General features: G+C 55.5%; 1 protein-coding gene across 1 annotated transcript; it reads right to left on the reverse strand.

Annotated features, from left to right (window-relative positions):
• Window positions 1-265: 265 nt before the first annotated feature.
• Window positions 266-14,651, reverse strand: H310_14204 (hypothetical protein; the record flags this gene model as incomplete). Its single annotated transcript, XM_008882013.1, has 2 exons — window positions 266-527; window positions 565-14,651. The coding sequence occupies 2 exons, from the start codon at window positions 14,649-14,651 to the stop codon at window positions 266-268; spliced, it is 14,349 nt and encodes a 4,782-aa protein (XP_008880235.1).
• Window positions 14,652-14,724: the final 73 nt, after the last annotated feature.

Consider the following 14,724-nt stretch of genomic DNA (forward strand, 5'->3'; position numbering starts at 1 on the left):
GAGCCAGAACCGAGTTGGAGCGAACCAGAAGTCGATGAGCTGTCACCCGTGTGGACCGCAACAGTGCCACTCACTGTCGACGATGTCACCGATTGCACAGTAACTGAGCCCGACACGTCGCCCATCCCACTTTGGATCGACACACTGCCACCCGTGGCACCCGTTCCAGCTTGGACGTCAATGTTGCCGCCCAATCCCAAAGCACTCGCACCACCAGTGACCTTGACTGATCCAGTACTGGCTTGTGAAGGTCCGGAAGAAATTATCACACTGCCAGACCCACTTTGCGTGGCGCGACCACTCGCAAGGACGACGTTTCCGCTAGCAGCACCATCCGACGTATCCACTTGCACGTCGCCCGATACTCCAACACCGCTTGGTCCGCTGCGTACTCGAACGCCACCACCGACAGCTGTTGCTTCGCCTCCCAGCACATCGACGGAGCCGCCCGTACTGGAACTGCGACCACCTGCAATGTGGACAACGCCTCCAACACTTGCTTCCGATCCGCCCGCAACGACGCGAATCTCACCACCAGCGTCACTTGAAGAGATGCCGGTCGACAAGTGCACAGCCTTTGCCGCTTGCACTTGCACGGTGTCTTGGCTGGAAATTTCGGTGCCAGATTCGCCATCCACGGTAACCAACGAGGCTGCTGCAGAAAGCACATCACTGGCATGGACGCGCACTGCCCCGCCGTTGGCGCCGCTGTTGATCACAACGTCGCCCCCAGCGCCAGACAATCCTTGACCTGCAGCCAACTCCACCGTGCCGCCTGATGATGCGCCATCTCCACCATGCAAACTCAGGACTCCTCCTTGCCCACGAGACGCACCGACGGCAACCTCAACTGCCGAAGCAGTCTCGCCGCGGCCAGACGTTATCTTCACTGAGCCTCCGTTGGCAGTGGAGCTGTCACCACCCTGCAATACGACTGCACCGGCCACACCACGACCGCCCTTCAACTCAATCGATCCCGCTTGACTCGACGAACTCGTTCCTGCTTGGATCGTGACGTTTGAGCTTGCGCCGCTGTTGTCACCAGTTGCGATGACCACGTCGCCCGTCGTTTCGGTCAGCAAGTTGAGACTGCCTTGAGCTGCCGCCACACGCACTGTTGGTCCATGGACGGCAGCCAAACCGTCTGTCGCTTCAACTCGAGTGTTGCTTGCTGTGACAGCAAAGTCACCACGACTGGTTGCATCGCCCGCAGACACTTGAACGTTCCCAGTCTTTGCAGCGCCAGATCCCGTTCGAAGGACCAAATCGCCGCTCGTTACACTGTCAGCCGTAGACAATTCAATCGTGCCGCTGACTTCGCCTCGTCCAGACGACACACGAACTTCGCCGCCGACAGACGCACGGCTGTCGCCGCCACGAACAACAACTGAGCTGCCTGCTTGCGTGCCAACATTGGTCGCACCGGACACTTCAACCTGGCCTCCAATATCGCTGGTCTCGCCACCCGACACCACCACATTTCCAACACTGGACGACGACCCTGGCACCAACGCAATGGTACCCGAAGACGTCGTCGCACTGCCAGAGCTGATTTGGATGCTGCCACTAGTTTCCGAAGCCCCCGTGCTCAACGACAATTGCCCACTGCGCGGGGCCTGGGCAGTCGTGATTTCGTTGCCCCCGCTGATGGTCGACGAACGTCCACTGGAAATCTTGATGGCGCCTCCGGCCAACGAGCCAACACCAGCATCAACTGCCACGTCCCCACCGACAACCCCAGACCCAGCTTGCACAAACGTGTTTCCGCCGCTGGATGCAACCGAGTCGCCGCCAGAGACGACCAACGCGCCGACCTTGTCTTCCGCGCTTCCCACGGACAGCTTGATGTTGCCACTGACCCCGTCCGCAGCGCCAGTTTCCAACAAGAGGTCGCCCGTGCGCTTCGAACTGTCAGCAGTCGACACTCGAGCCGCTCCACTGCCGCTGGAGCCACTGCCCGAGGTCAATCGCACACCACCACCCACTTGTCCTTGGCTAGTGCCACCGATTGCTTCAATGGCCCCACCCGCAGACGACGTGGAAGACTCGCCACCCGAAAGGATGACAGGTCCACCTTCACCAGCCGTTGCCGAACCCGACTTGAGTTGAATCGTTCCAGCGTTTGTTGCTGCATCACCCACTTTCAGCAGGATGCTGCCGGCCTGGGGCGATGTACCCGACGACAAGGTGATCGTGCCACCGACGCCTTTGCTTGATCCCCCGCTCGAAATGCTCACGTCGCCTCCGGTGGCTTCTTCACTGCGGCCAGAAGTAATGCCAACCTTCCCAGTCGATCCGTTGCTCGCGCCAGTGCGGATATCTACAGCGCCAGACGAGGCACCGCCGAATCCGGACTGCACAACTACAGCGCCGGAGTCCGTCGACCCTTCGCCAGACGCGAAGGACACGTCACCCGAGGATGCAGCTGTCGCCGACTCAGCACGGAGAGGGCCGCTCATGGCCCCACCACCACTGACAATTTCCACGGCACCACCAGTCTCTCCTGATGTCGCCTTACCAGCCCGCAAGTGAACAAACGACCCCGTCTTGCTCGCACCAGAAGCAATCGTGATGCCCTGTCCAGCTAGTGTCATCGAAGCCGACTCCACCGAAGCCGTCGGACCAGACGTCAATTGCACGGCACCCGACGAGCTGCCCGACTTGCCCGTGGCTACAGTTACGTCGCCAGTGCTCTGAGAGCCATCGCCACTCAAAATTGCAACTGAGCCAGACGCCATCCCAGCTCCGCTCTCGATGCGGATCGCACCAGACGCCTGAGGACCCGCTCCAGACGAGATCGACACAACGCCAGATGCCGCAGAGGATACACCCGTCGACAGCTCCAACTCACCAGAGCTGGCACTTGTACCACTTGTCACGCGAACAGCGCCAGAGCGGAGCTTGGTTGCATCGCCCGACGTGATCTCCACTTGTCCTGACGACTCACCCGCTCCAGACACCAGACCCACACGGCCCGATTCAGTGGCACTCGTTCCTGATCCAATCACCACCTCGCCCGAGCGACGCGATGACGAGGTCTGTACAAGGAGTTCACCACTCGCCTCACCGGCCCCACTCAAAACAGCCACATTGCCACCAATCAGGTCGGACTTCCCGCCTTGGATTGTCACAGAGCCTGCAGTGTTGGGCCCCTGGGAGACGCCCGTGCCGAGCACAAGCGAACCTGCTTGAGGTGCATCCCCAGTGGTCACCTGAATCAGGCCCGACACATCGGACGCGTCTCCCGAGGCCAGTGTGATACCACCAGATTGTACGGTCGTGGACGCAGACGTGATGCGAACGGACCCGCTCTGCTGCACACCTTCGCCGCCACCAACCGCCACAGACCCACCGACATCGCCCTCGCCACCATGGATGGACACGGCGCCTGCCGTCGCCTTTGACGTCCCCGACGCGATTGAGACAGACCCAGACTTGTCTGACGATTTGCCAGAAGCAATTGCGACTGTGCCAGATGTTGGAGACGCTCCAGTTGACAATTCCAGAGCTCCGCTCGAGAGCTTTCCAGTGCCAGTATTGACGACAACACGGCCACCGATGCCACTGGAGCTCTCTCCACCTTCAATGTCGAGCGAACCAACGTCACCCGCACTGGCACCCGTAGCAACACGCACCGGCCCAGCAGAAGTCTCCGAGGGGCCACTTTGCAACGACAGGGCTCCTGACGTCGCAGTGCCTGCACCGGTACGAATGGACACAGTTCCGCTTTCGCTGCTGACCTCCGATCCGAGAGTCACGTCACCACTGCGCGTACCACCCGAGCCGCTGGTGACACGAACTGAGCCGCCTGCAGCAGTCGACCGTCCACCTTGAATGGAAACATCACCTCCAAGCACGCGGTCTTCACCATTGCCGCCGACGAGGCGCACTCCGCCAGCCGCCGCAGCGTCTCGGGCATCGATCACGCGACCACCGACGATTTCCACGCCAGCACCGAGTGGGCCTCCAGAACTGTCTCCTGCAGAAAGCTTCACACTTCCTGCAAGTTGGTTGCGGCTCCCAATCGTCCGCAGCACCAGGTCGGCATTGTTCCCAGACGCAACATCTACCTGACCGCCTTGGCTGCTTCCACGGCCACCATGAATCGACACCCTGCCGACAGCGTTGGTGCTGCCACCAGATGCCACCACAACGTCGCCAGACGTGCCGGCACCCGCCGAGCCAGAACCGAGTTGGAGCGAACCAGAAGTCGATGAGCTGTCACCCGTGTGGACCGCAACAGTGCCACTCACTGTCGACGATGTCACCGATTGCACAGTAACTGAGCCCGACACGTCGCCCATCCCACTTTGGATCGACACACTGCCACCCGTGGCACCCGTTCCAGCTTGGACGTCAATGTTGCCGCCCAATCCCAAAGCACTCGCACCACCAGTGACCTTGACTGATCCAGTACTGGCTTGTGAAGGTCCGGAAGAAATTATCACACTGCCAGACCCACTTTGCGTGGCGCGACCACTCGCAAGGACGACGTTTCCGCTAGCAGCACCATCCGACGTATCCACTTGCACGTCGCCCGATACTCCAACACCGCTTGGTCCGCTGCGTACTCGAACGCCACCACCGACAGCTGTTGCTTCGCCTCCCAGCACATCGACGGAGCCGCCCGTACTGGAACTGCGACCACCTGCAATGTGGACAACGCCTCCAACACTTGCTTCCGATCCGCCCGCAACGACGCGAATCTCACCACCAGTTTGACTGATGCTTGATCCAGAAAGAATTGCTGCAGCTCCGACTTGACCTTGGGATGCTCCAGTTGATATGGATACTGAACCTGTGTTGGTGTCGCCGTTGGATGTTTCGATGGTGATGTGGCCAGTCTTGACGGCAGGTTGGGATTTTATCGTAATGGATCCGCTTGCTGTACTCGCAGTACGTGTGGTGATGGCAATATCACCACTGGTTGCGCCTTCAGCAGTTGAAATCGACACTGATCCAGAAATTGCTTTTCCTGGCCCAGATGTAACCTCAACGATTCCCCCATCATGGTCGAGGCCCTTTCCACCAGCAATAGCAATTGCACCGCCGGACAATCCTTGTCCTGCAAAAATGTTCACTTGCGAACCCGTTGGCGCAGACGATGGTCCAGCTGAGACGAGAATGCTGCCAGATGGTCCCCTTTCACTGGCTCCAGAAACAAGTCGAATTCCTCCACTTCCCAGGAACCCATCCGATGACAAAATGTCTACAGCACCACTAATTCCATGTTGGCTCCAACCACCGGTGACTTGGATCGCGCCTCCTGAACGTTTTTCAGAGCCGCCACCTGAAATTGAAACGGTAGCGCCGATCCCAGCCTTCGACGAACCAGGTTGAATCTTCATACTTCCAGGAGATTCCAAGGAATCGCCCGTAGAGAGTACAACTCCACCGGATTGGTCGCTGTCGCCAGTACTGAAGGTCACATCACCGCTTGTTCCGGCGTTTTGACCCGTAACCACTCGAACGTCGCCCGAGGATTGAGCTCCCGCGCCAGATTCAATTCGAATGTTGGCGCCCTTGACAGCGGTCGTCGAGCCACTGAGAATCGAAACGCCATCGACTGCATTTGTCGTGCTCGAACCTTGTACGATGTCAATCCCACCAGCTTGAGTGCTGTCACCAGTTTGCAGTCGAACGCGACCAGAGCTTCCGCCAACGCTTGAACCAGTTCGAACAGCAACGCTTCCCGATTTCATCATGGCACCAGAGGTGAGAACTTCGAAGTCGCCGGAAATGTCTCGACCTTGACTTCGCAAGGCAACGGATCCACCGGTTGCGCCCCCACCTGAGCTAATTGCCAGACTGCCGCCAACAAGTCCGTCTCCCGCAGCAATTTCAACACCACCGCCAGGCTGTGATAGATCAGCGGCAGACCCAGAAAACAAATACAATTTGCTGCCGGGAGCGGTAGTTGAGGGTGATGCACCGATTGTCACGTCGCCACCGCTACCAGCTGAGCCGACGCCACTCTTGATATCAATTGAGCCACCAACATGTCCAGTTCCCCCACGCAGTACAATTTCACCACCAGCTGCAGCGTCGCTCGCCCCGGCGGTTAACTGAATGCCTCCCGCCGAATACTTTGATGTTCCGGTGGAAATCAGCACTTCTCCCGATGTGTCCGCTTGTGAGCCAGAAGAAAGCGCAATCGATCCTGTTTGCGTCTTTGCTGATCCAGTTTTTACAGCGAACAATCCAGAAATGTGTTCACCTCTCATGGTTTCGACCGCAATAACACCGGAGCTTAATCCACCTCCAGAAGAGAGAAAGACGTCGCCACCAAGCTCGTCAGCGGTGCCAGCGAATAGGTTCACGACGCCACCCTTTGTGATGCTGTTACCGCCAACCTTGATTGAAGCCCCGGTGAGCCCACCGCGAACGACAGCATCGCCACCAAAATCGGATGATGATCCACCAACGACTTGGACATGGCCTCCACTTTTGCCACTTCCGCCTTGAAGGAGGGCTGCACCACCAAGGGAACCAGCGCCAGCAATTAACTCCAGCGCCCCTCCACGTACCGAAGCCTCCCCAGCTTTCAGATGCACGTCACCAGAGCTGCCAAGGCTTGACCCGGTGGACAACGACAACGGGCCAGATGAATACTTGTCCGCGGCTGGGCCAGACACGAGTTCGATGGCACCAGTTCCTGAGGCCTCCGAATCTCCCGTTTCTAGTCGTATTGAACCAGTGGTTTTCGAGCTCCGTGTTCGAAGGCTGATAAAGCTGCCTTCTTGCACCATTGATCCCCCACTCATCAATTGGATGGAACGGTCTTGACCACTTGCAATGTCCACATCACCGTCCAAGTTGATATGAGCACTGCTCTGAGTTGTCAATTCGACTTTGTTTTGAGAGCTCAGCTTGACGCGGTCATCACCATGTGCCAAAACTTTACTCTTCGACACTGTTTCCACATTACCACCCTCAGTATTCAACGAGATCGTCCCGTTGGATTGAGTAGAAATGTTCACAAATCCAGCTTGTCCGGCAAGCAATGAAATGCTGCCACTTCGACCATTTTCTTCGGTGTTGTCAATACTGATCGATCCACCAGCTTGAGTAGTCGACGCTCCGCTGCGAATGCGAATCGACCCTCCAGCACCATGAGGACTGGATCCAGCAGAAATCCCGACGTCGCCACCCTTGTGCGATTCAGCGTTGCCAGCACGAAGAGAAAGGTGACCGCCCTGACCCGACGTGCTTGACCCAACTTGAACTTGAACAGAGCCGCCAGTGTTGGCATCCCCAGTTCCCAGAGAAAGTGTCCCCGATTGAGCAGAGTTGGACCGTGCAGTCACAACAGCAACATCACCACTAGAACTTGATTCGCTTGCTCCACTCGTAAGGATCACAGAGCCTCCAGTACGAATTTCTGAGGCACCACCCATAAGTCTTAAAGATCCACTTGTTGCGTGGGAATATCCAACCGACACTTCAACATCGCCGCTCGAAGTACCACGGCCACTCTTGAATGATACACCTCCTGACCACGACGCACTTTGCCCGGTTGAAATATCAATGGATCCACTTCCTTGGGCAGCACCAGTGTGGAGCAAAACGCTTCCCGATGTTGTCAATCCAGTTCCAGTTTGGAGCTGAACTGTGCCACTTACTGCCGAATTTGATGACTGCACGAGTAATTCGCCACTGGACTTGTCGCCAGAGCCTGAAGATACGGTAACGCCGCCACCGTTTGCACCGCTTTCACCGCCGGTCAAACTCAAGTCGCCGCCTTGATCTTGGCTTGTACCCCCTTCAATAAGAACGGCGCCTGCCATCCGATCACTTTTCCCACCAGCAATATGAACGTTGCCACCGTTCGTTAGGGCCTGGCCACCAAAAACACGAATCTCGCCGCCAGCTGTGCCTTCACCTGCAGTGAAGGACAAGGTGCTGCCTTTTCCAGCCTTGTTCGAGCCACCCGACAACGACAGTCGAGCTCCTTCGACTGAATTTGACATTCCAGTTCCCATGAAAACGTTCCCAGCGGTGGCTGAAGTGCTGTCTCCACTGGTGATTTTGACATCTCCACTGCTTCGTTCAGACTCTCCGCTGGCAAACAGCGCTTGACCAGATTGGATCTTCGACACTCCAGTGATTGCAGAAATGGCTCCTGAAACGGAATCTTGCGCTTTCGTTGAAATCACGACTTGTCCACTGGAGTGTAATTCAAGCCGACCACTCGTTTGGGAGTCCCCAGCAACCAACGCCATGGACCCATTGAAAATGCTCAAACTTCCTGATCGACCACCATGAATCTTTACCGAACCAACGGTTGAAGCCTCGATTTCTCCACCCTGGGGCGCAGCACCAGTTGTGAGGGAGATCTTTCCAGACTGTTGCACGTTATTTGGTGTCGACAAGACAATATCACCGCTTCCATTCATCAAGCCATCGCCAGATGACAGCAAAATTGACGCGCCAGGGTTGGACAGAGACTCGCCACCTTGTAGGCGAATATTTCCTCCATTGGCAGATTCAACGACGATATCGTGGTTAGATGACGACACTTGAATCCCTTTCATGCTCTCAAGGTTGATTGGGCCACTTGTCACACTAAAATCACCTGCTCCAGTGTCGACTTTGACGCTTCCACTCAAAATTCCGTCGTTTTGAGTGGTAATTCTGACATCGCCGGCCGTTGCCGCTGATGTCCCAGTGGACAACACGATACTGCCAACAGTATTTCCATCTCCAGTTGACATCGAAATGGATCCAGAGGTAGAGCCACTGGACGAAGACAGTGTGATTTCGCCACTTTGTCCAGCGGAGCGGGGCGATATTAACTTGATGTGGCCACTGCTCGCGTCACCACCACCACTGCTAAATTCCAAATTCCCTCCGATGGATTGGCTCAAACCAGCACTCAGACGAATCGAACCGCCTTGTGTGGTTCCAACACCACCCAAACCGGTAAAGTCGCCGCCTTGACCAATGCTTTGCCCTGACGAGAACACTATATTGCCTCCCTGGAGTAATGGCGACGGTTCAACGTTGACTTCAAAATGTCCCCCATCGTTGGATGAGCTGGTCGTCAAACGGATGCCTCCCGCTGACGCTGAAAATTTGCCTCCCTGCTGTGACGCCGTAGGCGTTGCATTGAGCACAACATCTCCGGCAGCAGCAGATCCATCCCCACTTTGGATTGTTACGGATCCTCCTTGGTTGGTTGATTCACCACCGACGACTTGAACATCCCCACCGGTGCCCGAGCCTGTAGTTTGCCCACCTTGAAGGGCTAAGGTGCCACCACTGAAGCTTTGCCCACGACCTCCAGAGACAATTGTACGGCCGCCCACAGAGCCAGCACCGCCATAGGCCTCGAAGTTACCTCCAGACGATGTGCCACTTCCCGACGTCAGCACAATGTTACCTCCAAGGATTTTGTTGTTTCCAGCCTTGGTGATCACATCAGCGCCACTTCCAGCCAAAGTCATGATGGAGCCACTAGATGCCGCATCACCGCTGGATATGACAACCGATCCTGACTTGATGTCAGAGCCACCGGTGGAAATCTTCACTTCTCCAGATTCCTTCGTGCCATGGTCAGATCGAAGCTGCACTGACCCCGACGTGACGCCGGACTCAGTTTGGATTACGATGTTTCCGCTGGCGTCAGTACCCCGCCCAGACACAATGCCAACATCGCCACCAGTAGATGACGAGTTGCCACTGCGGAGAGCTAGGCTTCCCCCGGTGTGGAGTCCTGTACCCGATTGGAGCAAAACGCTCCCACCCGAGGCAGAACCATCTCCGGCGAGCAATTCCACTCCACCAGGGGTACCAGAAAGCGATGATCCTGCACGCACGGCGATCGATCCTGCTGAAGACGATGTAGCGGCGCCAGTAGAGATCTGAAGTGCACCAGACAAATCGCTGGAGCCCGTTGAAATGTCAATGCTACCAGAAGTAGGAGCACTTGGTGTCGTGACTTGGACAGAACCAGACACTTTGCCACCTCCACTTGTCACAACAACTTGACCACCGACGTCTGTCGACGATTCACCACCTGAAATAATTGCAGCTCCAGCTGAGTCTCCAGATGCAGCAGATAGCGTCACAGAGCCAGAGGGGCCATCGAGTTGAAGACTTGGGCTCGAAGGACTATGCCCACTTGCAACACGAACAATTCCTTCGCTTCCAGAACGCATCTTCACTTCACCAAGTCGCCCACTGTCGATTGTAATTCCGCCGTTATCATTTGTTGACAAAGAAAGGACACGACCACTTGCAATTTTGATTGAGCCACCATTGGACTGAGATGCGCCTGTTTCAAGCTGTATGTCGCCAGAGTTACCAATCGAGCTTGCACCAGTACTCACGACAACTGAGCCAGAGCTGTCTCGGCTACTAGCAGAACCAATGTTCACACCTCCGCTAATTGTTTCACCCATGCCAGAATTGATCACGACGTGGCCGCCATTGGATGTTGTGGACTCACCGCCCTGCATCGTGATAGAAGCCCCGGAAGTTGACTTACCAGCAGAAATTGAAATCGAGCCATTGACATTGTTGCTGGCAGTAGAAATGGAAACAGGTCCGTTCGTTGCTCCCATAACCATTGCATCCTTTGACAAAATGGACACAGAATTTCCTCGGACGTCTAGCGTTGCAGCTTGAATCATGGTTTCCGATTCGGAATTCAGCAAAGTGGTGCCGCCTTGTCCCGTTTGAATTTCAATCGAGCCAGATTTGCCTTTCTCGGACATTCCACTCGACAAATGAATAGACCCTCCATCAGATTCGGAGGCCCCGCCACCAATCACATCGATATGTCCCGCAGAGCCAGACCCAGAGAAACCACTCGTCAAGACAACATGGCCACCTTGACTGTCACTGCTGCCACTTGCAAGGCGAATTGACCCACCTTGCGTTGTGGAACGTTCGGAGGCAAGGGTAATATCATTCGATGATTGGTGTCCACTCGTCGTCAAGGCAATACCGCCTTCGGCACTCCACAGTCGAACTTGGTCGCCTGAAACGTCAACAGAGCCTGCTTTTTTCGGTCCAGTGCCACCACGAACAATGACATCGCCACCATTCGCAGCAGAGTCGCCTCCGAGTAGATTCAAATGGCCACCGTTTTCAAGCGCAGAATGTCCTCCTTGAATGGTCACCATACCAGAAACACCACTCGAGCTTGTGCCGGCGCGGACATCGACGTTGCCTGCCATTGTGCCATTTCCAGATGTCAACTTTACCATCCCAGATGATTTGATAGCCTGGCCAGACGAAACCAAAACGACACCGCTTTCGGGGCTTCCATTTTGTGTCGAAATGAAGGCAGAACCACTCTTGGATTGAACAGATCCACCACTGGTAAAGAGAAGGTTTGAGCCATCACCCACACGACTTTCGCCACCACGAATGAACACATCACCGGCTTCATCCGCAGCAGCTGACTTGAGGACTAGTTGTCCAGATTGCGAAGTTCCTTGACCACTTGAAATGACAACATCACCACCACGACTGCTTCCTTGTTGGGTACCCTCCGCGAGTTGCCCTCCAACAATGTTGACTGCTCCAGATTCTCCGGCCAAGAGATCGACGTTTCCACCAACCGAACGAGCACCGTTTCCACCTTGCAGGCGAATGGAGCCCCCGGCGGAACCAGACTCAAGAACCACATCGCTTGATTTTCCGGAGCTGATTTGAACTCGACCGCCACTAGATGCTTCAATATTTGATGCTGTATTGCTTGTCTTCAATTGAATGTGACCACCAGACGTTCCTTGCGATGTTTCGAGCGAGATGGTACCCAATTCGCCTTTGCTTTCTTGCAACTTCAGTTGAATGGAGCCCAGTTTCCCTTGACTAGATCCACTTTCGAGAAGGATCCTGCCCGATTCATCTGCAGATCCTGTTTTCATGTGAATTGAACCTCCAGATTTGGTTCCATCGCCCGCAGATAGTGCGATGGACGAGCCGACGCCGTCGCTTGTTCCAACTTTAAGATGGATGTTTCCGGCCTGTTGGGCCGAACCTGTTTGAAATGCCAAGTCGCCAGATGTTGCTTTTGAGTCGCCCGTCGTCAAGCGAATCTTGCCGCTGCTTTCGGTGGAGGAAGAGCTTGTCGTCGCGGACACATCTCCCGATTTCTTTGCAGAGGCACCACTCTGCAACGAAATGGAACCGTCGTTCTCGGAACCAACAACAATTCGTGGGTCGTCCCGAAGTTGGCTCGTAGCAGACCCGCCGCTGGTCAAGACCACAGCACTTTCTCCGCGGCCACTATTTCCGCTTGAAATCGTGACTCTCTCGCTCCCTGACAAGGTCATTTTCGAGCTGCCGATCTCAGCAGAATCTTTGGCGTTCAAACTTGCATCGTCGGTCACAACCGCTGCGGTGCCAGCACCAATCGTAACCTTTCCTTGCAAGCCTTGCTTGTTGGATCCAGAAGAAATCGTGACGGAACCCCCATCTGCACTTGCGTGTCCGCCTTGAACTTGAACATCTCCGCCAGAGTTACTGGCATTTCCACCACGCAAACGAATGGCACCTCCGTGATCGCCAGTTGTAGCCAAAGGGAAGATATCAATCTTGCCGGGTTGTTGGGTGCTTTCACCGGTATGGAGCTTCAAATCACCGCTTTGATCAACGACATCGTGGCCAGTTTGAATGATAACCGCACCACTTTTGCCCGTGCCCCCAGATTGCAACACGACGTTAGTGTCTAGCGATAATCCAGCGTTGTGTAGAGCCGAGCCTTGACGGAATTGAATGGAGCCATCCGTGGGAGCAGATCCAGTGGCTACCAGAATTGACCCACTACGCTCTGAGCTGCTGGAACTCGTCAAAGACACTGACCCTGACGCTGACGGACCGTTTCCAGATGCAATGTCGATGTTTCCACCGACTATACCTTTCCCACTAGAAATCTTGATTGCACCAGATTCATGGTTTGTTGAATCGCCAGTTGACAACTCAATCGATCCCGTAGTCTCAGAAGCGTCACCACTCCGGAGGGCAATTACTCCAGAATTCTGTTTCGAATGCCCGGTCGCCAAGTGAACGGTCCCACTCTGGTAAGCCTCGGAAGTTTTGAGGCCAATGGCGCCGCTCTTGTCTCCGCTTCCGCTAACCATTTGAACATTACCCCCAATTGTCTTCGAACTGCCCGAATGCAACTGAATCGACCCAGCAGTTGATTGTGCAGTGCCAACGTTCATGAGAATGGAACCTGTTTGCACGCCGTCGCCAGTTTGAATCAGCGTACGCCCAGAGTTGAGCGCACTGGACTCGCCCGATCGTACCAAAACATCGCCAGTGCCCTTGTTCTCGGCATCTTCCGTTGTCAGGTGAATCGAAGCAGTCGAGGCGTCGTTGTTTCGCCCAACGGTGAATCTTCGATGATGCGCTTGCATGGCAGCCAGCAAATCGATGGTGAGGAGGTGCTTGTTGACTTCGTGAAATTGTCCCATCGTGAAGTTCTTTTCGGGGAAGTGGTAATCGGAACGGTGAATGTATTCCGGGAACGTTTCAGCAACTTGCTGAGCAATTACACCGCGCACAATCTCGTCGTTTACATGGCCAATAGATTGCCATTCTTTCGTGTACCGATATTGCTTGACTTCAAGGGATTGCATTCGGTGCAGAATGTCGTTCTGGTCCACGTCTTCGATTTCCGTCTTGATTCGACGATCTGACGGGGTTGTCGAGACCGGAAACGACGCAGGCACATGACTCACAATGCGATCTTTCTGCATTCGAAAGTTCACATTGCCTGTGATCGGTGATTCGGCATGGCTAAATGTCCACTCTCCAGATTGCAGCGTGTTGTTGGCTGCACTGCCACCAAAAAGGTTCAACGTCGCAGTTGTTGCGGTAGTTGCAGTGAGAGAGCCATCTCCTCCAACAACGATCGATCCTGACTTGTCCGGTGAAGCAAGTGTAATAGAACCTGAAGTAGCACCACTTCCAGGGATTACATCAATGTTCCCACCCGTGTTGGTTGTGCTGGTGCCACCCTTGATACTGATAGCGCCACCAGTACCCTTGGTTGAGCTTCCTGCTGCAAGCTTGACCGAACCACCTTGAGCACCACCAGCAGCAGCACCAATTGCAACATCACCGCTTGCCAAGTCGCTCGTCCCCGTCAACAGGGACAGCGCACCACTGTTTGCGGCAGCTGCGTTGCCCGTTTGAATGGCGATGGCTCCGCTAACCCCCGTTTGGGGACTTCCGCTCGAGATGCCAATTGTACCTGATGTGACCCCGCCACCGGAAGTTAGCGTCAACCCACCTCCGTCTCCACTTGTCGCAGAACCACCTTGAACGGACACTGAACCGCCATCGAGTGTGGAGCTTTGGCCGCCTTGGATATACACGCTGGACCCAACTGTGGCGCTCTGGCCAGCATAAATTTGAATGAGCCCCGCGCTTCCAAGGGTGGAAGAACCACTACCGAGCGTCAAGTCCCCTGTACTTACACCACTGGAATCGCCCGACGTAACAGTTACTGAGCCACTCGCGCCGGCCGCGCCTGTTGCAGCAGCAGAACCGAACAAAGCTTCACCAGTTGATGCACCTGACCCAGATTGGACAAACATACTGCCGCCAGAGAGCGAAGAGGATGCACCTGCTTGAACAAGCACCGACGCACCAGCTGCAGCAGATGCTGTTCCTGCAGACAAGCTGACCATCCCAACAGCTCCAGCCGTCGAGTCGCCAGAAGAAATCGCAACCGAACCACTGTCTAGAGTTGTTGATGCGCCC

The sequence above is a fragment of the Aphanomyces invadans genome, assembly GCF_000520115.1.
Source record: "Aphanomyces invadans strain NJM9701 unplaced genomic scaffold supercont1.63, whole genome shotgun sequence".
NCBI lineage: Eukaryota > Oomycota > Saprolegniomycetes > Saprolegniales > Verrucalvaceae > Aphanomyces > Aphanomyces invadans.